The sequence below is a fragment of the Plutella xylostella genome, chromosome 18, assembly GCF_932276165.1.
Source record: "Plutella xylostella chromosome 18, ilPluXylo3.1, whole genome shotgun sequence".
Classification (NCBI taxonomy): Eukaryota; Metazoa; Arthropoda; class Insecta; order Lepidoptera; family Plutellidae; genus Plutella; species Plutella xylostella.
Window position 1 is genome coordinate 7,978,338 of NC_063998.1, and position 26,286 is coordinate 8,004,623.

At 35.3% G+C, this 26,286-nt stretch overlaps 1 protein-coding gene across 1 annotated transcript; it reads right to left on the minus strand.

Annotated features, from left to right (window-relative positions):
* Positions 1–26,286, minus strand: LOC119692696. Its single transcript, XM_038114067.2, has 4 exons — positions 26,114–26,286; positions 11,481–11,554; positions 9,835–10,496; positions 1–1,409 (listed from the first exon to the last, which is right to left on the minus strand). Exons 3-4 carry the CDS (start codon positions 10,489–10,491, stop codon positions 1,392–1,394), a joined length of 675 nt encoding a protein of 224 aa, XP_037969995.2. The 5' UTR covers positions 10,492–10,496; positions 11,481–11,554; positions 26,114–26,286; the 3' UTR covers positions 1–1,391.

Consider the following 26,286-nt stretch of genomic DNA (forward strand, 5'->3'; position numbering starts at 1 on the left):
TTTATAATAATTATCAACAATTTAATAAAATTCACAAAATACAAATTTAATTTTTAAGGTACCTTATTGTAACGTAAGATTATCTAATTCATTTAACTAAGATCGATTCGCATAGCAGTATTCATGATAATTAAATAAAATTAATAACAATAAAATAGGGAAATTTTCAGGAATGTTTTAAATCCTAAATCTATCCATGTACATATATATTATTTAAAATATATCGTTTATGTACGCGTACATAGGCTGTACTCTGTTACCGTTTAAAATTTTGCAAATACGTAGTCTTTTCATTTTATGTTTAATTTTGGCAAGAAAAGCTCCCCGATTCAATGTCATAGAATTTGTAAAATATTTTACTTAAAATTATAAATTGAGATTCAGTTCTCTTAAATTTGCACCAGATATGTGGTGACACAAAGGCTATTAAATTGTTTTTCCTTATGATTTTTTTTTCTGGTCGTATCACTGGAGCCCAAGTCCAAATTATATGATACATTTTTCTATTTTGTTTCTGATATGAACAAGTTATTAACCATTTTATTGAATGGATTAGGCAAACAGTATATAAATATTATATTCTCTGAAACATAACTATTTCTTAACATGAATCGGGGGGTATTTTGGCTTTAACATCCTTAGATAAAACATACTGTAATTATCATAAAATAATTTAACTTAACCAGTTTTTGAAACATAATTTTGGCAAATAAACCTACCTATTAATATTGGTTTATAACTATGTACTTACTCTACTCTTTGAGAGTTAGGAATAATTATAGTTTTTATTCGAAAACAACGAGGCATACATTATTTACATATTTTTAATTAAAATGGTGATATGTTTTATTCTTTCAATTCAAGGTTAGTTAGGGTTTTCTACTTCTACAAATAATACTTTACGGTAAGTGATTAATCAAGTAAACAATAATTTACATTAACAATGTAGGAATAATACAAAATCAACCTATTAGGTAGATCCTAAAATACTTTAAAAGTACCTCATAACATACGAGTAATAATTAAATATTTACAGTTATTGATGTCAATGTAATTACAAAATCATTCACAAAATTTTAAATATCCAATCAATATAAAATAGTGACAAATTATACCTAATAATCTTGAGAAAGCGGCTCGTAGTTATTAGAATCATCACATTTAAAACAAAACTTGCTTCTGTCTGATAGGAAAAGAAAACTGAATTTTATTGATTTTATGATATCCTTATCGATTTTACAACTGGCAACACCAATCCAAGCTAAAAGGAAAATGGCGCTGGAAAACTGTCATTCATTAGAATCATTAGCGTAAGTTTGAATTTCGAAACACGCAGCAAAGTCCGTTGCAGTAGTGATGTGTCGCTCGCAGATCGCTCAGGACTCAACCCCTCAATCGGCATTTATGATCTGTAACAAGTAATTTTACTATTTTAATCTCTTTTTTTAATGCTACCACACGCCACGGCAGGGATTTAATGAATCCTGAGCGATCTTATTTGAAAAGAAAAACCAAAGACAAAATTTAATGGTCGTCATATTTTTTTATTGCGAATATCTTTGGGGGTAAACTGCAATGCATCGACATCAGCTTGATCTAAATAGTAAAAAAAAATAGTGTACACATTTAATTTTATAAATTAAGCCTAATTAAGTAGGTGTATAATCAAATTTAATCGCCAACAAAAGTCCACTGTAGAACAAATTGCCTCCCAAGGATCGCCCAGCTCTCTGTCGGCTATAGCCTTTAATTTCCTTTTTTATTCTTCTAAAAAACATTACTTTTTAGCTGAATCTGGTTCAGGGAGTCCGGTAGGCATAGGCAGGTTGCGAGTAGTGTGACTTTGACAAAATTTCACCCTGTGAATTTAGCTCGATGATGATGATGATGATGTCGTGGTTCCACAATTTAGGTACAGCAAGTTGGTACATCATAATTATTATAGGCAGGCAGTAGGTTGTCTACACAGCTTCAACTTCAAGCGATTTGACACTTGGTTAATATACAAGTGTGGGCTTTTAAAGGGGTGTCACATTTTTTTATCATTATTCTGAATAGTGTTATTTATAAAAATACATATAAGTTATGTTTTCGTATTATTATAGTTATATAGTATTTATTTCATAAAGGAATTTCCGCGATAAAAATGTTATGTACTCTCACCATGGTCTTATCTAACTACAGGTATATGCTGTAATACTTTGCAAACCTTTTCATTTTTAACTAAGCATTTTTTTTTATATTTATCTGCCAGCCCGTGTTGGATGACAATTTAGTGACGTCAATGAACGGTGGGTGCTACAGAAGGGCTACTCTATACTGACGAAAAACTAACGAAACTGTCGTGCAATCGGCACGTTTAATACAACGAGATAGAGTCGTGGCTCTCGCAGCAACGCTCCGAAACTTAGTTTTTCGTCATATAGAGTAACCCCCCAGAACATTAATATTAAAAAAATTATTAAAAACATAAAATCACACAAATCACCTGGCCAAGACAATATTCGACCATGCGACATAATAAACTTAGGAGATAAAATTATCTCAGCTATAACAAGATTAATTAATAAAAGTATTACAACCGGAATATACCCAAACGACCTAAAACAAGGTATTGTTAGACCAATCCATAAAAAAGGTTCATATGACTCATATGGCAACTATAGACCAATAACGATTCTACCAATACTAGATAATATATTTGAAAAATACATTGCGGGACTTATGCACTCGTACTACGAACATAATAATGTATTAACAGAGACACAATTCGGTTTCAGGCCCAATAAAAGTTCTACATTGCTACTATCGCAATTTACGGATGAAATTAATGCCAATTTAGATAAAAAAAAGCATGTTGTCATGGTATTTATCGACTATAGTAAGGCATTTGACACACTGAGACACGATTACCTACTGGATAAATTGGATGGCACAGGAATCAGAGGACCACTGCTAAATTGGTGCAAGGACTATCTCAAAAATCGCAGTTATCGAGTGAAAATTGATGATGCATATAGTAACGTTGTAAATACCAATATAGGCACTGCACAAGGTTCGGTGTTGGGCCCTCTACATTATTTAGTATACGTCAATGAGGTAGCTAAAATAGTCAAACACACATCACTGTATCAATATGCGGATGACACTTGCCTTGTTGCAGCCGATAGGAACTTTTCTAGGGCGATGGAAAGGCTACAAAAGGACTTCACAGCTATATGTAAATGGTCACACGATGCAGGACTGGTACTTAATGCTCAAAAAACATTGGCAATGCACATCAGATCCAGTCATAACGCTTGTGATCAGTCTATGAAATTGATTGCCCATAGCCATAGTTGTATGCATGACAACAATCATAAATGTACCAACTGCGATGTAATACAGCAGGTGGACACTGCAAAGTATCTTGGGGTCACAATAGATCACAGATTTAATTGGGGTCCACACATTGTAAATGTCTGTGACAAGCTTCGAGCGATCATGTCGAAACTATATATAATTAAAAATAAAGTTCCCTTCAGGATTCTTCTCAACCTATATACGGCACTTGCAGAATCTACTATCTTCTACGGCATAACTAGTTATGGCAGAACCTTCAAAACTTACTTAGAAAAAATTTATAACATCCAACTGCGGCTCCTAAAGACCATTGTGCCAAAAAAAGTTAAATTCCAAAATCGAGAAAATATTCAAGAACTTTTCAAATATTGCAAAATTATGCCTGTCTATAACAAGTTAGAATATGCTCTGCTGGTAGAACAACACAACCGGACTGACTGGCAGCCGGTACAACATAAAATACAAACTAGACAAATTACTAATAAAAAATTACGTACTTATCAAGCCAACAACTTCTACGGACGAAGAACAATAAGATATATAATTCCTCGATTACTTAATAACCTACCAAATTCCTTAAAAGACAACATGAATAAAAATAATATAAAATATAAACTAAAAGAACATTATTTACACTTAGCAAACTAAAAAAATAAATAAATAATTATAATAATAATAATAATAATAATAAAAAACAACACATATGGTATACATATCTATTTACACTATCTATTTACACCGCTTATAGTTAGTAAATAACATACCTACTTGCCACGTAATATAAGAACATTATATACATTTAATAACTCATTACTTATACATATTTATATTGTTTATATTATATTATCACTGCTCATATCATACTACTGATCCTAGAACACCATGTACACCGGTAATTATCTGAGCGAGACGGAAGATCGCACCTGGTCACTGCTGATAACGAAACTGGTTCGTCGCTTCTGCATGCGAGTCGTGCGAGCGGCCAAATACCTGAGCCGTGGATTGTAATTGTAATATGTGTGTTGGGTGGTTAGGCGAATTACCGTATAAGTAATAATATAGGATACAATAATCTACCTAACTGTACTTGTACTACGTAAATTAATGTATAAACTTAAGATATACTTAAATTAATTTCAATTACAGATTCAAGTGTCAAGACAAACCTATCTGGTTTAATGGCACTTTATATAGCTAATCAATAAATGTATTTTATTATAAATAAATAAAAATAAAAAAAAAAACATTAAAAAAACTATCAATTTACTATCAACGGAAGTCGCGAGTGCGAGCGCCATAACCGGCAATTGTTCACACTCTGTTTACATGACATTTCGTCGTCATATGACTACCTACTAATCATTATGATGTACCTACTTTCTGTACCTAAATTAACCAAAATATGCGTTGGCGATGAAGTTTCACAAGCGGCTAACGAAAACATAGATTTTTTATGAACAATTTAATTTCCTTGTGAAAAGTAAACAAAGCTTCTGGGAAAGCTAGAAATATTATTTATGATTTTCGTTCTGAATTTAGTTATAACTTATCTTTTTCTAAACTGCTCCTTTTCCCGAAGGTTTCAATTCTATCGATAAATTGTATTCTCATGGAAAATTGCAGAGAACTTCATTTAATAGTGAGTATTTTTTATCTTTCCGTCAGCTATCTCACAACTACGCAGTAAATTCTGAACACAAGTAGGGCTGCCACTTCCACATTATATTTAAAATGTTACATAGTAGCAATAGCAACCCTATTTAGTTATTTTTGTTTATTACTTTGAATTTGTCGAAAGTATGTTTTCATTTCTATGTAATTTTAGTTTATGTTAATTATGAGAACTATACCCTTTTTTTACACAATTACACATACACTACCTAAGGTAGAATAGTACGGTCTACCTGTCGATTTCTGTTACAAAATTAACAATACTTTCAATCATTCCCGTATTAAATTATATCACAATTTTGAAATTAATTTGGTAGCGGCTATAGTTTATAGAGGTGTAATGTTTTTTTTTTTAATGTAAGTCTACAAAACATAAAATTGGCAACCCTAAGCATAGACTAGTTTTATCTAACTCGTTGAAACGTCAGGTTTTGCGCCTTTTCAGTCGATAATTAATTAGACGTTTTTTTCTGATCTATTGTTGGTGTTATTAACGTCATTTAGCGATTTATTTCTATATGCGAAGAAACCTTCTCTATCTGTAAATAAACTAAAGATGTCATTTATTCATATCAATGCATTTATGAAGAACCCATAATTCGTCAATTATTTTTTGTATTAATTTATTTATTTTATTTTATTTATTCTTCTAATGAAAAGTTACAGTTTATGGAAAGATGCTAAAAGTATGTAGTTGAAAGCCAATTACAAGTTTTCACTTAATAAAAAGTGTATATATTTGTATTGGTAGGTACATCCCAGAAATCATAAGTTTGTAATTCACTCATGCTCGAGATAAATATAATGACATAGATAGGCTATATTCACAAAAAAAACTTTTAAGCTTGCGGGATAAGCTAGTAAAATTTAACCAAATCGGGAATCGAATCCAAGAACTTCGTACAAAAGTCAGCGTTACTAATCACTGCAATAGCTCAGAGGTATACTAAACTAGATCGCATCCAGTGGCGTGTTTTGGGAGAGGCCTACGTCCAGCAGTGGACGCCATATACACTACTAAATACGGCATAAAATCCGTAACACCCACCAGATTGCACCCAACGCTTGAACCAAAGATTGATGAATGCAACATGAACTGGGGGGTCACTCTACATGACGAAAAAGGTTCCATCTCTTTGTATAATATAAAACGTTGCACGACATCGACAGCTCTTGTTCGTTCGTTTTTCGTCAGTATAGAGTAACCCTGCCGGCCCATTGTTCGAAATTTAAACCATGTTGTTTGTTCATTCACAATTACTGCACGCTCTACTTCCTTTCCTGTGCTTTGCTTATACATGGTGTTGTAAAACAGGAATATTTACTAAGCCGAAAGGGGGTGACTCAGGGGGTCATTCTGAACAACTTTTGTTCTAAAAGTTTCAGAAATTCGCGAAAAAAGAAACGTTCTGCATAGAAAAAGTCATGTGACCAACAAAGATTTTATAAAAAGGATTGTTTTTTCATGAACATTCAAAACTCGTAGAACAAAAATTGTTCAGAATGACCCCCTGAGTTACCCCCTTTCGACTTAGTATAGCCATTTTGCAACACCCTGTAAAGATTTGTTATGACTGTATAACCGTTCAATTTAACTCTGTCCCCTGCACTTTCATGATAACCTTCTTCGGCTCTGACTATAGAGGTCGTTTTTGCATGGTTAATGATGATGGTGTCTAAATGAATGGTTTATACAGAATGTACATACAATAGATACAGAAATTTACTGTATTTTCTGTGGGTTATTGGTGTTTTATTAGCTAGCCTCATTTCGTGCAGTTCAGAGTGAAGGCAGTATCTAGACATCAAATTAAATCCATGAGCAGCATTGGTTAACAAAGGGTTGCCTGAAAAAGACAGCTTTTAACGATAAGCCCTTGCCCCCTTTTGTTCATGTGTAATTTTTTATCAATAAAGTAATACTGTTGTATTGTATTTACACTCACGGGCAATGAAAAGGTTCTACTGAGAAAAGCACCTAATTATATTCCTAAACGGAAAAGGCTAGCTTAATGACGCCTTCTACAACATTGCAGTACATTGAATAGAGCATCAGGATTTTACCAGCAAAAACGGTAATATTTTGTTTAAATTTTAATTTAAATGTTTGAAAAAATTGGCGTCCTTTGGTTTTGGTCATTTTGTGAGTGAGACTTTTTCATTGCCCGTGAGTGTATATAGTTAGTTTAAAGTCCTGAATACCCTCATTGAATTATCAAACTGGACATAAAGACCGACCGGACGTCGGCATCCGTTTACAATTTTAATCCTATTGATTAGTAATCTCGGGAATAATTTTAAAGTGTGTGTTTTAAGTAAGCCAACGTATTTTATTCGCTAGTGACTTTAATACCAGGCCTATAGATACCTAAGTATTTCTTTTACTGCAATCTCATCAGTGCTTTGATCACTAGATGGGATTTGGTTTCTTTTCAGCTCTCCTTTTTTAAATAAAATAACTTACTGATAAAACGGTCAAAATCGTAACGATCATAGTGTGATCATTTAGATATCATACAGCAGAACTTTCTCTAGGGATTCGTGAAAACCTGCACTTACGAAGCAAAATTTATAAGATTGAGAGATGGAAAAATACAGCGTTTATATATACGTAATACAGGCCTTTCATATCAGATATTTAATTCATTGTAGATTTAAAGCCATGATTTATATGTGTACATGTTTAAACATAAATATATATTTAAATATAAATACAGTACTAACAGGCCGTAGCAACACATTTAAGGAATTTTATAACAATCCGAAAATGTTACAATTGACGTCACGCGAACCCGAAAAAATGCCACCTTTATATTTATTTTGTTTTTTAAATAGCAGATCGGATTCAAAATTGGTATTTTCCCGTCTCAGACTTCTAGATTAGACTTAGTACATCTAATAATGGACGACCTTGAAGAGGTAAATGATCGAGAGTTTCGTCAAACGCATTGCATCATGCAAGAAAAATAAAAGAATACTTAGCTAGATTATTGTCTTTTAAAATTCAAAAGCTAACTTATGCCGTCTCTAAATTACTCACTAATTAAGTTGTTATTATCTACAAATAATGCGCTTAACTTAATCATTTTAGCTTTGAGCTTTTGAGGCTGAGACCTAAATTTTCACTATAAATATCGCCACACTATGACAAACATCCAGATTTTCACCAGATATAGCCAGTATCTGGTGAAAACGCAGCCTAAGGATCAGATGTGACCTCCATCGCGCCAGCACATTCCAATCTGAATGACCTAGGTATTGCATTGCATGTTTATAGCTGAAGAAAAGCTTTGTTCAAAGGACATGAGTCAAGGCCCGGACGGTCCTGGCCCGAGGAACAATCAACCGGTTATCAGTAAAATGCTGTATATTGTATATACCAGGGGGGGTCACTCTATATTGACGAAAAACGAAGTTTTGGAACGCTGCTGCGCGAGCCACGACTCTGTCTCGTTGTATTTTAAACGTATATTTACACGACAGCTCTCGCTCGTTCGTTTTTCGTCAGTATAGAGTAACCCTACAGTACGTACTAGCGTCACAAAGGTTAACGGTCATTTTGCATGAAAATGCGTAAAAAAATATTATATACCGATGACTTTGTAATTATTAATAATTAAGAGGCCCAATAAATTATTGGTTGATTGGGATGAACTAAATTGCTATGTTTGGTTATGATGGATAATGCATAATTATTATAAAACTTTTTACATGCAGTTATCCTATCTGGATTGCTACGTAGAGGTTTCACTGTAGTGCACTTATGTATTCAGTTTTAAATCAATAATAATTAAATGCATGTTGTCAAGTATGTTTTATAAATACCAAGCAATGTTTTTCGTAAACATAGTGTCATTTACAAATTAAAGCAATTATCCGAGAAATACGCAAAATTGCTTACAATGAATCAGGTTGTCACATTTCATTACGCCTCTTTACACCAATTATCTTAAAAGTACATACTTACCTACTGAATTCCTTGAAATACCTACTAACTTGCTCACTCAGTCAAAAATAACTGATACTTATAAAAATATCTTCTTTTCTTGTATATTCTTTTTATATGATTACCTATTATTATTATTAGTCCTAAGTTGGTACGATTTTAATGGTTACTAAACTACCTATTTCCTAATCAACTCATATAAGTATTATACCTACTTAGCTTATATAATGAATTACCTAAATAGTCTAGGTCTAGTCTAGGCTTGCTACTTAATACTGAAGTCCTAATTACCTAATACTGACTGTCATGTTAATAGCCTCCTTTTTAGGTGATGTTAATGCATCTAATTGACGTTAGGTATCACTTTAGAGTCAAAAAGGAAATCAAAATAATTGGCTACTTCCTTTACAGGCGTGGGAGAGAAACATTGCTACGGAGGAAAATGTTCTGAGCGAGCGCTTAGTAAACAAATTATGTTATTGTATTATGTAGTTTAGTAATGTGTACTGAAATTTCTCACCTTAACGGACGTTAAGCTAAGAGCAGTTAAGCAGAACTTGAGCTGTGATTGGCTGAATTGTCATTGAAAAGTATAAGATTACGCTTGGGTACATTTACTTTGGTAAATAAGAAAAAAAATCTAGTTATCAATTTGATTAGCAGTTGAAGATAATCTTCATCCATCCTTTTTAAGATAAGGGTGCCTTTCCACCAGAGATGTGCTATGAAGCTTTGTTGCGATTGTATAAAAGAAATCTGTATCCACCAGCTAGGCTATTTAGACCAATGAATATGATTGGAGGATATCAAACGCATCTGGCGGCATCCCCGGTGGTAGGCACCCTGGTAGCACTAGTACCAAACAAAACACTAACCTTTTTGACAAGCGCCGGCGACTCGAACTCCTCATCATCGCGGCTGGAGAGCGTGGAGCACGACGAACACGCGGAGTCGGCGGACAGGGAGCGCGCGCGCAGCCACGCCAGCTCCTCCCGCGTGGCGCCCACGCCGCCCTCCGAGTAGTCGCTCACCACCACGCTGGGCGTGCGCACGTACCGCCCCCGCACCTCGCACCCCTCGCTCCCCCTCCGCAGCTCCACATCATGAGCTTCTACCAACGTACGCTCACGACGCGGCGACATCGTCTCCGATGGCGGAGGAGTTATGTCTCGAGGGTGGGAATGCCGCCGCCTCGGCTCCAACTCAACAGCCGAGTCGTCCGACAGGTCGCGACTCCGGCGTCTGACGGCGGCGCGGTCGTCGTCATCGGAAGACGTGATGTCTTCCAGAGGGGAGGAGGCGCGCGGCGGGCGCAGGTACTGCATGGGGGCCGGCTCGAAGCGCCGCAGCAGGTCTTGCACGCGAGGGGCTCGCGCGGGCGCCGCGGCCGCACTGGCCGACGCTCGGCGTGGTCTCCCCCCCGCGCCCCCCGCCTCGCCCGCCCCCAGCTTCAGGTAGAACAGGCTGTGGCTCAGCGCCTTCTCTCGCAGGAGCTGGCGGAAGTCTTCAGGGGACTGCTCCACGCGCGGCATTGTGCCTGGAATGAGATGCAGGGGCGGGTTAGGAGAGTAGTAGATTTGACGGGAATTCCCTAGACGGAGGGTATTTTCAGTCTGATTAGGTTATTATTGGGCAGAGCGGTTTTTTTTCAGAAAATTTTCATGGGTTTAAAGAAATTTACACTACATTAAGATATAAGTAGTATTAAGTAGGTCTTTAGATTTGGGCACTTCATTTTGAGATTCTTTCAGTACTTCAGTTAAATACTGAAACAAAACAAGCTATGATACATAATGATTCCGTCTTGAGGGATATATAGTGATAGGTCACAGATATGAAACATCGTAAAAATCCGTATCCCTTCATAGTATGAAACAATTGACACAGTAACTAAAACGGAACACCTTGAAAGTGAATACAAACACAATTGTATGCTTTCGCCACCCCGGCCCGGCTGATGGCTGAATTAATCATCAAGTACGTCATAGTACACGTGTGTCGCGTAAACAGACAGATACACGTGGCAACAAACAGAGCTGGCGAAAATCTGATCCTGATACCTATCTTAGTTGTATTCGCGAGTCAGCCAGTCAGACAATCTCGTATACTAACTTTACATAAGTAGGAGGGATACTCTATAGTCTATAGTCTCTATACTAACGGAAAACAAACGAACGGGAGCGGTCGTGCAATCGGCACGTTCGAGATAGAGTCGTGGCTCTGAAACTTAGATTTTCGTCATATAGAATGACCCCCCAGTTTATGCGTTACTCTGGGCACAGGGGGTCCCGTAAGGGCCGATATACCCTGGGTTATATAGGGCAGCAATACACAGGGTTATTAAAGGTGGTATCAAGAAGTAACTTAAAGCTGCTGCAATCTATCTATCTATAATTTTATTTAAAAGCATTGACTATGTTGGGTGACTTTAGGCGTGGGAAATGGTCCAAGCTTAGGAAGTCAGTTTCAACCTTAAGGGGATATGCACTGTTCTCTTAGCCAACCTCTTCTTTTTTCTTACCTTTTGTTTTTAAAGTGTTCGGTAAATTATCAGCTAATCTTCAATAGTTGCAGTGCCACGCATCGCCAACGATCCTGGAATAAAGAAGAATACTCATTAATTTCACTCTTATCTTTATAGGTATTTTAGAATATTTTTCGACTACCCCATATGCTTATAAAGTCTTTCGTTCAACCTAAGATTGCATGGAAGGGAGAGCTTTTAGCAATACTGCCACAACTTGTGGGATTAATGGGATTGTCATCACCGAACATTGGCAATTAACAAAAGCAGCCTCACTCGCTTGTCAAATCTGACGTACAGTGCCACAAACTTATCTGGGCCCTGAGTGCGAGTGTTTTAACCTATCGAGAAGTGAAATCGAAACGCAAATTTGTATGGCGTTTTAGACACGCCACCTAGCGGTAAGTCTGCGTTTCGATTTCACTTCTCGATAGGTTAAAACACTCGCACTCAGGGCACTGTTCCGGTGAGAGCTCACGTAAATGTCTAATATTTCTTAATTCTTTAAGATGTTAAATTTTCTCGTAATGGTAATTTACCCTTGCGGTTTTAATAAACCCATCTAATCTATATGAATATATAATTTAGTAGTAAATAATTAGATATGGACCAATTTAGTGAACTGTCACCGGAACAGATAAGTTTGTCGCACTCTAGCTTGTATGGATCTGACAGATATTTTGACGCTGCTAATGCTGTGTTGGTGTTGGTGGTGACGCGGTAGCTGTTGTGTTGTGTTATAAGATGTTAAGTTAATTTAAATATTTTTTACAATAGAGCTATTCTACTATTGCTACAACTAATATTATAAATATTGTAGAAGTTACCTAATGGCGTAATGGGTGTAGGGAGTACTGACTTCAATGCAAATTATTTATTTTATATTATGTAGTTACGCACGAAATTGAAATGTGATTGTCGTCAGCAAATGCATACAAATACGCAACTGCATTCGTTATTGCAAGTAAATAATTACGCAGGTACCTAATTCCTATACATACTTATATGGTAGGTATTTGTGAAATAAATGTTTGGGTTTTGTGTTTTTTAACCACAATAGTTAGGTGTTAAACCTACCTTTATTACGCCATAAATGCTTTTATACATAGTTTAATAGCTCACTAGAGCCAATTGAAAAAAATATATACCCTTTTCATTCTGTTGTAAAGCGTTTGTTTTTAAACTGTAAGGTAAATTTTCGTCATGAAATTTTCAGAACCTACTTCATACCTACTTAGAGTCTAGACTCTAGACGTTAATTTTTAAAACCGGTTGTTTCTAGCTGAAATTAAATCCATTTTTAGATTAGTACTTAAACACTTACAATTAGTAAACATAATTATGGATCCTATAATAAGAACTAGTCATAACCTATAAATTCTATTATTATGGCTATCGTGAATAATTATGTTAAATAAATGTCTTATTTAAGGCGCCATCACCATAACATCCATAGTAGGTATTACGGCATAATACTAAATTTATTTTATATTTAAACTATCTCAATCCAAACGCCATTCAAATCACACATTCAACCGGAAAATATATTTTATCACAATGAAGGTTTACATTACAGCATTCATAGCCATAATAAAGAGGATGATAATCTTAGACTTGTTATTAAGATGAAAAAACACGGAAAATAACCTTAGCTCAGTTTACACAGCGATTTATTATTTAAACGAGACTTAAATTGTAACTACCTGACACGGAGATGTGAAGATCTGTACGTATCTTCGCACAACCGGAGAAGGCAAATTTAGAAGAAACATTACAAACGAAAAAATGAGTATCGCTATTTTCAACTGTCTCTGTGTGTTTGTTCAAACTTATTGTGTGTAGCAGTATTGTTTAGTTTCGTATAAATCATTATAGGGTTCAGTAAACTGTAATCACCCTTTATAGATGTCTGAGGTTTTATCCAAAATCAGTACATTGCCCCCATAATTTACGTGTTCTTAAACTGCGTAATACATTTTGAAAGTGGTTATTTTACTACATCCCAAACACATATATAAATTAATTAGTCCTTGGACGAACAAACACCTTAAATAAATAATGTTTAATCATAACTTCAACATAACTAATTGATAACTACACGAGTTAAATAAATACTAGAGTAAAACAGTGTAATCTTCCACCCACGTTACTGAGGTCAGTGTGTTTTTAATTTGGCCTCTGGAATTTACCCTTCTATTAATATAAATTTATTTATTTATTTATTTGATACTTTATTGCACAAATATGAAATATAAGTGTACAAAAGGTGGACTTAATGATTTAACTAGGGTTAAGAAATATTTTGCGACTTACAACTATCCTGGTTAGCTAATCTTATCCCCACGGTGACAAAGTCTAGACTAGCTCTAGTGGCTGTCACCGACAACCGTTTTACCACCAAATCGGGTGCAATCATTCAAATAAACCAGTTTTTATAATGAACTGTCAAAACACTCTTTATTATACCAATTTAATTTTAAAAATAGACTAACATGAAAACCTACGGAAGTTTGCCTCATCCATCCAAATCAACGTCACTTGATTCATAGATCAACGTCCCAAAACTGTGTCCCCACGACTGACGTCAGAACTAGCCTTGCGCTGAGTAAGGGCAATGGAAGTGATACTTACTCGACTAAAATGGCCTAATTTAAACTGATCCACGACAAATTGACTCAATTTAGACAACTATTGTAGTGGCAGACTAATTGAGTGGCGGTTCCTTTAAAAAAGTTAGTGAAAAAAGTTATGACGTGCGAATTTTGCCTCTGACGCATGATGAAGATGGAAGAGGCTTGTGGTTTTGTACGTGTCGACAAAGTGCATGTCTAAAATAAGTTTGGTGGAGGGTCAGGTATCTGTTTCGCAGACTGTATTTTTATTCAAACGTTCCTACGTTATGCGTTAATGTGTACAAAATTTTCTATTTATTTAAGGCACACAAACCAGTGCCATTTACAGCCATGTGCCAAACACTCAGTATTTATGAAAAACATTTGATATTGGTAAACCAATACCTGCGAAATACCCTAGATGCCTTAATTATTAATTACTCACTTAACTGGGTTAGGTAAAATAGGTTATGCTAAGGTAGACGTCACCCAGCCAATGATCAACCTTGTCCGTCTGGGCAATCTGAGTAACATCAGGCAAGATAAGGCACGGATCTGACGGTTTGGGGTCGAGCTAGTGTAAACACACCTTTATCTTGAAGCTGTGGTGGCTACCGTGATTTGAATGTGTACATAACCTCCTAAAGAAGATGAAGAAGACTAACGAGCAGTGAAAAAGTTCCAGTGACAATAGCACCAAATCCTAACTAATCCTAATCCTAATCCTAACTTAATATTATAAATGCGAAAGTAACTGTGTATATCTGTCTGTCTGTTACTCTTTCACGCCAAAACTACTGAACGGATTTGAATGAAAATTGTTATACATATGGTCTAGCTAGACCCTGAGAAAGAACATAGGCTACTTTTTATCCAGAAATTCCCACGGGAAAACTTTTTAAGGCGAAGCGAAGCTCGCAGGAACAGCTAAAGTAAATCATAAACGGAAAAGACTAGCTTAATGAAGCCGTCAGCAATGTTGATGTACAAAACTTTAGGAAATATTATACAGATCAAAATCCAAATTAAATATATATTTTAAATATGAAACTTTTTATTGCTCGTGATTGTATTACACCTCAAATAATCCATGTAGGACCTTAAGTGCTTTCTGAAAATCCATTTTAAATTTTATGCTCTTTTAAATGAATATTTGCAATTTTTATGCAATATCACAGTACCACCACCAGACTATTACTCTGTTTTGAAAGAAATAAACTATGAATCTGATTTATAGATGTCAAAATACCTTCGCAATCAATGAAAATACGATACTCAATAAAAAATTGGTAGGTATATGTATAGTAGGAACATAGATAGAGAAATATCCATGCAACAGTAACCGGACACGACAAAAATATTAGGTAAGTATACAAAAAACATACCCATTATACTTATATTATAGATTAGGTTATAGTCCATCGAACACCGTTCACTAACAAAACATCTAATGGCTGAACATGTCAACACAAAAACATAATTGTAGGAACTACCTAACTGCAACCATTTTTAATTTCCGGTGAATGTCCACCACGTCTTTTTAGTATTCCTATGTAATGTGGCAGCACGCAAACTGCTCAATTAAAGCAGACTCGGTTAGTTATTTATCAGAAATTGAGGATCTTTGACAAGATCTAGATATTCTGAACGCGATACTAAAATTCGATCTATTACAGCCATTGCGGGACTAGAAACCGTGACGTACCGTTATTACTCAATTAATTTTACAAATACAGTTAAGAACCTAATTATTTAAAAAAATAAAATAAGAACCTACATGAAATAAGTTTTTTAATCTTTGATTTAGGTAATAATTTCTCCAAAGAAGTGTACAGTGGGTTACAAAGAATTTGGACCCCCTTTCTACGCAGATCACTGTACCCTAAACTACAAAATAAATATATTTATACCTATGTATATATTTATTATAGTCAAAATAAATGGTTAATCGACCATGAAACTAATAAAAATAAAATAAAAATCAAGGTACTTAGGTACATTCCTTCTACATGTTTCTATTATTTCATGACCTGTCTCCATTGTGATAAGTTAATATGAGGTAAACATGTTACTTATATGATTTGATAACACACATAAGGTTAGCTTTTTTTTTAAATTAGCTTTTCTTATCTTCCTTTCACTATGTGTGTCTTTATTACACAGACATTACAATTCAAATCTATCATAATTAAAAATAACCCATCAGTTTCTTAACGATAAATAATACACTACGCTTGTTAAAATTCCGAAGATATTAAATTGTTGGTAGGTATGCTGCAATCATTTTTACGTCTACGTTAGTTGGATATATCTCAATCTTATATCAACTATCTTCGTATTGTTCCATCCATATTAATTGTATTAATAATTATTGAAAAGTAGATAATATGGATCTCTAATTTAAATAAGTAAGAGCTAAAGAAACGTTTATTTGACACAGTTTACGTATCCAAGTGAAATATATTTTCGCCTCCTTTTTATTCTTTGTAAATAAACGCATAGATACATAATAGATAGATTATTACTTTTATATTTAAGTTTTTCCATATGTTCGTGTTTTTATTTTATTCACCGTAAGGACAAGCACGACAGTATTCACATTTCCAAGAACTCAGTGGTGTATATCGTACAAATCACCAAGAAAACCCTCCTGCAGGTTGACTGGTAGAAAATGCATTGAGTCCACCTGATAATACTATATTACCTACTTAAAAGTAATGTAATGTAAATTGTGCAACAAAAGTATAAGTAGTCGGCTTAATTAACAGCTTTTATTTAAATAACGCTACACATATTTTGGCAATTAAGCTTGCTATCTAGTTAAAAAATCGCTAAAATACATAAAACACACAATGCAATTAACACATAGTGCCTTAGTATTTACATGTTGTATTTCATAAGTCTTCTGAAGCGTTGCCCAACTTATTTATTCTCAAGAACAGAAATAGCTAAAATAGATATTGTTACTAAATATCCGTCTATTAAAATCTTGTAATTTATATACAAATGTTTAGTGTGATTGTTTAAATTATAAAAGCTTAAACTAGTACCTGGTCTAATCAGCATTCATAATTTTTGACTAAACAAATTCTATAAAATTGGTCAATAATACAAAAAGACCCTTTGAAAAAATCAAAAACATGAAGAAAAAAAGGTTTTCAGAAGGTCACCTTCTTTTATCTTACTATCCTTTACGTATGCCCTTTTTGTAAGATCCTGTATAAAATTGTACGCTTTCAAGCAAAAATTAAGGCTTCAATTTCAGATAACGAAATTTCTAGGCCATCGCATTATAGCCTAAGCCAGCATAGCGATAAGGAATATCCAAGGTTACCTATGAATGCACTAAGTTCTACGCAATTCTGTTTATACGGTGTCGGCAAACTGTGGGTCATATTAATCGAAAATTCTCCTACCATCGTAAAAAACATGACCTCTCAGACACAGCGTCTACGATTTTTGTTAGTATGTGTACTTATTCTAATAATACATAATCAAACCTATATGCACGGGGTGTATAAAATGAGCATCCCCGAGTGACGTATCAATTGCATTTTATATGTATAGGTACTATTGTATACGACTGGTGCACCCTGGGCAATCAGCTACTGATGCTATTCTGACTGGCTAAACTTTTCAACACCACGGTGAAAAACTCTGGCGATCTCTAGTGTCTCATGTGTGTCAGTCACTGAAATCCTAAGAAGAGTCATCTTCAGCCCGATATAAATATAAATACCTTCTAAACTGAATCTCCTCCCTTTAAAGTCGGCTACAAAGATCATAATAATTATCTACGCAGGTCATGTACAGTATAACTAAGGTATGTATTATATGCTTAGTGCCTACAATCGTGAAAACCCTTATCCAACAATACCATTGATTGACGTCACGTTCAGAAATCTAAATTATGCAACGACATAACTTGCTGCATTGCCTACTACAGTGTTTTAAAACCGACACTAAATGTTGTTATTGTTATTCAATGTTTGTTTATTTTAATACTTCACTGGCCTTGATTTTCAGTAGGGACCTACTTATAGAATGTTGGTCAAGCGGCAAAAGCGTGGTAAAAATCCTGAGGATAATTATGGATAAAGGAAGCTTGTCTGGAAGAAGATAGTTTTTAATATCACTAAGTCTGCCTTTTTACGTATTTTGTGATTACATAATTGTTTAATAATAATATGTGCAATAAAGTATTTATACTTAATACCTAATTAAATTTAAAAACTGACGATGTTGCCTGCGAGTTCATGTAACGGTAAACAGGGGTCATGGATATGTATTTATGTAATAATATGTAAGTTTAATAAATAAATACATAAATAAGTATAAAAGTTTCAGGCTGGCAGCCCCATTCTGGCCCCTCAAAGCCTTATTAAATAATAAAAAATAAAAGTAGCTTTCGTTTTATTGTCACGTATTTTGAATCATGATAAAGCAGATAGATATAGTGCAAAACCAACAATTTAGGCAGGTACTCATAAAAAATAAAAACAAGTTAGCATCTGCGTTCAATCTTACTTTTGTATTAGGGAAAGTGAGAGTTGAAAATTTAATTACTCTTTCCTTTTAACCACCTTAATTATATATACACTTCGCACCAGAACCTTTTGTATCTTTATGACCCCAATTTCCTCTGACATTTGTTTTAAAACGGAAATCACACTAATTTGTACACAAACAAGATGCTATCTGCGTCTGGGAAGTTTTTTTATTCCGTATTTTAAGTAATTAGAAGGTACTTTACCATACTATGAGACATTGCAGATGGTATACTTTCTTTTGTACACTTATTACATTTCCTTTCCCATATTTCCTTGATCTTTTTTTATATGTATGCAAATTATAAATTACTGTTTATTTGATATCCAGATATCAAGAATATCTTATTTGAAATAAATGAGAACTTGATTATTTCAGGATTTAAGCTATTTCACTAATATTCCACCATGTACAGTAAGCTTAGGTACTATCTACCTACTAGGTATGTATTTCAGGAAATAATATTATGAGAGTTTGTTATTTCTCATAACTAACGTAAATCCGGTAAATTTTCCTAAAATTATCACTCAATAGTTAAGTATTCCGATAATGATTTCACAGTAACATACACTGACTAACAATCACCTGTAAAGGCAGCACGGATCGCTTATCATGGCATCAGTTTACTCACAGCTAACATTACAACATTCCACCATCAACGTTGACTCTTGAATTAAACTCTTACCTTAGATTAATAATGTACGAAGAAGATGGAGTGTCAGTGCAAAATAAACGCAAATAACACCCTACCTGTAGCACAGAGCTCTTATTTTGAATTAATTCTGTTATAAGATTAGTGACTTTATTCATTGGTACAATGGTTGAACTTAAAACGGTTTGACAGTAAAGAGGATGCGGATAGTTTTTAGCTTGGTTTTTATTTGTGATAAGAGCGGTGGTAAACGCCCGCTTCTCACGCAAGATATACGGGTTCGTATATCGGCGGTGACATGTAAGTACCAATGAGTTATTTTAACTTAAGTACAATGTATACCATCGCTCTTACGGCCAAGGAAAAAATCGTGAGGAAACCTGCATATCTAGATCTAGCGCATCTAGATATGTGAACCCACCAACCCGCAGCGGACCAGCGTGGTGGGAAATGGTCCAAGCTTAGGAAGGGAGTTTGGACCTTGGGGATATGCACAACGGTTCCATTCGAGAGAGCCAGGTGCAGGTATTTACACCCCCACAGAGAATAGAATAGAATATAATAAAATATGTGACATCGTGTTCGTATATTCTCAATCTAGTCAACGTTGACTCTTGAATTAAACTGTTACTTCACCAGCACCAGTCCAACAGAATAGAATAGACTCGTGATCCAATTACCGCTGGTCTCTCAACTGAGGCCAGATAACAAGTCATAACGGTAAACCACACGCAAACAGACATACAGGCACATTAAACACATATACAGGATGTCCCTGGTTAAATTGCACATGTGAAATATAGTGGTAGTGAACTTGTCATTCTGAACAACATTTTTGCTACGAATTATGGATATTCGTGCTAAAAAAACTACCCAACTTATACGTTTCAATCCTAACAAAGTCTCTATAAAGAAGTAAAAAAATATCGCGAATTGTTAAAAGGCTTAGAACGAAAGTTCTTTAAAATTACGAGTTATATCACTATCGTTCGTGAGTGCATTTTAACGGACACCCTGTACATAGAGTACATAGATATCTGAATGAATACAGGTAGACCAGACTTGCATAAGGTGTTGACCTCTGTGCAATCTCAAATGTAGGCCTACTGGTAGGTTTTACGATGGACGACCCAGCTTCACAGTTAATTAAATATAGCTAAGCATGAACTCAAGCGCCAGTCATCGATAATTTAGCCAATCACACCGCTGAATTACATTATAAAGTTAAGCTAAGTGAAATAACCTGGCGGGACGACCTGTACGTATTTGATAATAACTGGGCTGAGAGTGCACAGGATCGAACGATATGGAAGGAAAAAGGGGAGGCCTTTGGCCAGCAGTAGGAAAGTAAATAGGCTTAAAAAAAGTGAAATAACCAGAATCCCAATAATAGCAGACCATTCATCAAGATACACTAGAATGGAGCAATCAATACCAAAGGAAATTTCTACGTGTAATATAATTTAGCCCACGATTTTCACATAAAAACATCGATAATCTGAATTTGTCTAAAGTGAGAGTGGCTCCCGATTAGATGACACAATAATTTTAAATAGCTTTTTAAGTACAGAGTGCGATTTTTTTATTACTAAACAACAATTAGGTATAGACTGAGATAAAATCACCATCCGAACCTCATGGTTCTTTCGCAAAATACAAAGATGACCCTCTATCAGAAACTATCATGACACAATGTACAGTCGAACTATAAAGTCCTGACAATAAAGAGTGCGATTTTGCTAACACTTTTTATCATTGTCAGGTATAATTGCTTACTTATATATACATTTAAAAAATAAAGTACCGATTGATAATGGATTTTTAACTGATTTGTCCTTTAATAAATATAATAGATTGATTAAATACGGTCTTTAACAATTAGTTAGAATCCACTTCCGTTTTCAGGACATAATAGTTTTACTGCATCAATAAAACGAAACCTTTTTTAACGCAAATTTCAAAAAGTGATATTTAAGAAAACCAACGTAAAGCTGCTGTTATTGTTACAACAATTTTTTATGCGAATTCGGGTGTTTTTTGTGAACTTATTACACCCTCTGAAAAATCTTTCGTTTAATTTCGTTCGTTTCAATTTAAACCCTGCATATCTAATTATCTATCTAGCTATACCTAGTACTTATAACAAGGTACGATGAATTCAAGTGAAGTGCTGGTGCTGGTAGAAATCTTCGCTAATCCTACTGGAGTGAAAGTCACCATGATCACGACGACCGACGAACTGATTTAAAGTGTCGTGTCTGTGATTTATTCATCGACCAATCAGGACGCTGCATCGGCTAACGAGATCATCCGTTCGTCACTTCTGTCCAATGGGAGGAAATTATTTTAAAATCGTGGTTATTTATTATAAAATACTGAAATTACGCCAATGAAAAGACACCTGCCATAAAGTTAACTGTTCAAGCTTACCCTAATCTCATCCAAGGTAAGTACTAAAATCTAGACTGCGACTAATTTGAGAACTAAGTTTCTATGACACTGAAAACAAATATGAACCTTACGCCTATAAAAGAAGGTACCTACAAGATGAAGAAAATCCACTAACCTATTGAAGGCCTTCATGAAATACGCCGTTTCAATTGATATCAACGAGTTAAGATCAGAGGGAGCGAGTGGTTTGAATTGATTTGTCTATTTTTATAATAGCACAGACGTAGATGTATTTTTATGATTTACTTTACAGTATGTTGCAAAAAGGGTATACTAAGCCGAAACCAGCATGTGCAGCATGTTATATCTAAGCCCGTACGATATCTAAGCCCCTATCTATGCTGCACATGCTGGTTTCGGCTTAGTATACCCTTATTGCAACATCCTGTATACCTACAGGTTGTTAAACAAAGAGTATAACCTGAAAGGGAGAGTGACTTAGGGGTTCATTCTGAAAAAGTTTTGATCTACGACTTTTGTAAATCGATAGCTGAAAAAAAACAGTTTTCCTGATAAGGATAACACACAACAACCCTCCTTTATGGGTGTGTTTTACATGAGCTGTGGCTTAACTGAAAGATAACTTTGTTTGCTTCAAGTCTCGTGATCGTGGAAAATCCACAGGCCGTTTTTTTACTATTTATGTGCATAATATATGGACTAAGATCTGTGTATACACAAAAATGATTGTAGCAATGTCGGGGTCGGCTATTCAACCTGCTCCTCGTATATTGCAATCTTAACTATAGGTAAACTGAATAAATATTTTCGTAAGTTTATTTCAGACAAATACTGAAAAAGATTGATATTTTCTCTACCAACATAACAGATTGAGAGAACACAAACCAACTATTGCATTCAGTTGTTTATACTCTTATATTTTTTTAGGTTAAATATCTTATACATACGTAAAATTTTAGGTTATTTTCATAATCTGCATCAGAAATTGTAATTTCGTACCTATAAAACATTTCCTACAGTCGAAAATTAAGACCAACAATACATTCAAGTCTGTTTTTTAGTTTATTATGCTCATACTTTCACTTCACAACACAATCTGTGTTTGGTATAATTTGTAAACATATACCACGACAAAAAAGATGATTGCTTGGCTGTAACGTAATCCAATATCATTTTGATGTATTCGATGGTTTCGCATTCTTTGAATGGTAAAGAAAGGTGCGACGGATTGCATGCTTTCTAATTTCTGTGGACTAGTTTTTGTGACATTTATTTATTGAAAGATTTGCGCCCATCTTTAGTAGTGAAGGCATCGACAGAAGTAAAGGCAATTCCCCTTATATTCATAGAAAAGTTATATAACGTTTTAGCTATTGAACCGTTTTAAATAAGGGGAAATGAGTATAAGAAAATGACCTTACTTAATAATATAACTGATAAACCCTTTTTAATTTAATTTAACATAAGACATCTTTAATAAGTTGTGAAAGAAAAATAAAAAGTTATATCGATCCGTCTGCTTTGCACTATATACGTTCACTGGTTACAAGTGGATGCATACAAAATCCTCTTAAATGCAGAATACTAAATGAACCTCCTGGCATAGCACATCCAACACCATCATTCTAGCATAGTGTTTGTCACCGACAGTCTAAGAAATAAGTGATAAGTAAGAATCAAATTATGAATCGCAATGAATGAAAATATCATAAGATTGTATTGCAATTCAGTTTAAGGCATGAGCCGACTGATAAGATTTCCTAAGGTAAGTAATTAGTAACATTCGTGACTTTGCGCCAACCACAATGATTAGCATAGCATTAGCGATCTGAAAGTGAGATGGATTCTCGCACATATCGCGAAATCTTCAGTCTGTGCCAATCTCGGAAGCGTCCTGATTTTAGAATCGATAAAAAAGCCGATGTCGACACCTCTCATTGTTCCGACATACTCGTATTCGATCACGCAATTTAACAAAGCAAAACGTAACATTTAATACAATGGAGCAAGGTGCAAAATTCTGATTTCGTGGTATTGCAGATTGGTGATCGCTTCCGCACCCAATATACAAAAGGTGTTTATATGTATGTGTGCATTTATCTTCGCTGGCATTTTTAATTGAATTTATTAACGTATCTAATGGAAAGTTTACTTCCAGGTTTATTAATTGTTTCAATGATAAAATCATGGTTACGTTAATGTATTGAAACGGCCTGAACGAAACTTTTAATAGCAAGTGCTGATCTTTATCTATCTGTCTTCGACTGTATTGGTATTATGCGATATTATGTAAGAAGTCTTTTGTCTCACCTTTATTTATTCTTATCTATTTTCTGTGGAAGTGTACCTAAGTACATGCACCTGGCTCTCTCGAATGGAACCTTTGTGCATCTTTCTTTAAGTTCTAAACTCCCTTACTAAAGTTAGACCATTACCCACCACACTGGTCCACTGCGGGTGGGTTCACACATATATGTCACTATGTGTGAGGTGCAAAATCTAGATATACAGGTTTCCTCACGATGTTTTCCTTCACCATAAGGGCGATGGTATACATTGGAATTTAATATCAAAAGAACTCATTGGTAGGTACATAGGTGTGGTATTTCAACCCGCATCTATAGTATGAGAAGAACACACACACACGCACTCACGCCTTGTACTAATGTACTCCCTTGCGGGGTAGGCAGAGGTGCATTGCTGCACCCACTTTTCGCCAGAGTGTTATGTTAGTCCCAATGTAATAGGGGGCGGGCCTATTGCCATTTTACGGGCACATCCAAGACCCGAGATCAAATATCTGTGTTTAAACAAATATCTGCCCCAGCCGGGAATCGAACCCGGGACCATCGGCTCAGTAGTCAGGGTCACTAACCACTACGCCATTCGGTCGTCTGTTATCTGTCTTTAAAAAAAATCTGCCCCAGCCGGGAATCGAACCCAGGACCTTCGGCATAGCAGTCAGGGCCACTAACCACTATGCCATTCGACCGTCAGGGAAAGCTGGACTGAAGCACCATCGACAAGTGGCCGAGGCTAGAAGTAAAGGCGCATTTACAAAAAACCAACCATGAGCTATGTAACCGGAAAATACTTACTTCTTTTTTAAGAGCGAGAACTAGAATCAGTGAGATAGCATTTCCGAGGATGCCTAACGGTTTAAAAAAGTAACGGGCTATAGTAATTAGTGTTTGTACTGTTGCTAATGCAATGGTTTGTCTCCTGGTGTAGATTTTATCAGTGATGGAATCGAAGTTACCACCAACATTGTGAACTTTTGATTATAAAAATCTAATCGTCATCAACCCTTGTTCTTCCACTGCTGGATAGGCCTCTCCCAACGGTTACTAATTAATATTTAGTATGTGGCCACGGTGTGTTGTGGCTACGCCAAATGCCTGTTTGTGGTCTCCACTCGACAACAGTAACTTGTTAACCTCACATTTTCATATGTACAGGTTTTATCACATCTACCCTATTTAAAAATATATATTATCAAAACAAGTTTTGACACACTTCGGTGATTTTCAAAATCAGTCAAAACAAGTACGAGTAAAATGAGATAAAACAAGGAAAGACAACCCACGGAATTATTGGCCTACGTTTTGCCAGGCCAGACCATAAAATTTTTATATTTTAGCTAAAAACAAAAACGTTCATACTTTCCTACACATCTATCTACTTATGCATATTTTTTCCGATAACATTAATTTTTGCTAAGCTAAAAAACAGAGTGGAACATTGGTACTATGGTTTTCTCCGGAGCACTCTTAACGACTACAGATAGTGGGACTGATGACGATGATGATGGTCTTTCTCCAATAGTTTTAAGTAGTGTACCTACACTAGAAGAGTCTATCTTCAAATTGTATCCATATTTTTTAACTAAATAATACCTACTACAAAAAATATCATAACAAATATAGGTAGGTAAGGTAGGTATCCAGCTTTCATAGCCGAAACACAAATGCCAGAAAACGAGGGTAGTTATATAAACGTAGGTGCAGCATAAGTTTAACAAACTCTTTTTAAACCGGTTTGTTGACAACATTAAAAACGAGGAAAATGAACTGAAACAAAGCTTGGTAAGTGGAAGGAAAGAGAAGGCCTGGAAGGAGAAAATTGACGTGGCTGTGCAACATCAAAGAGTGGACCGGTGTAAAAACCGTGGAAGAATTATTTAAAACAGCCAGGAATAGAGAGCGCTGCAAAGAGCTGACTGCCAACCTTCAATGATGGAGAGGCACTATAAGAAGAAGAAAGCTTGGTAAGCTAATCGGTAATCGTTTCACTTGACACATATTCCACACTGCATGCACCTTTTAACAATACAATACAAAGCACTTACTATAAAAGGGTCATGCACTTTACAAGCAAACATTAACCGACTTAAGAATAAAACTGACCTTAGAATCTGGATCGATACGGTCCACTACAGCTGTTACCGTTGCCACTTCATTCACAGAAATAAAATAAAAACCGTTTTATTTTTTAAAACAATTTGAATTGAGAATACCGTCTCAAGCCACGACTGCCAACGGCCAATCCGATCCACTGACTACACCACACGCCTCGCTTC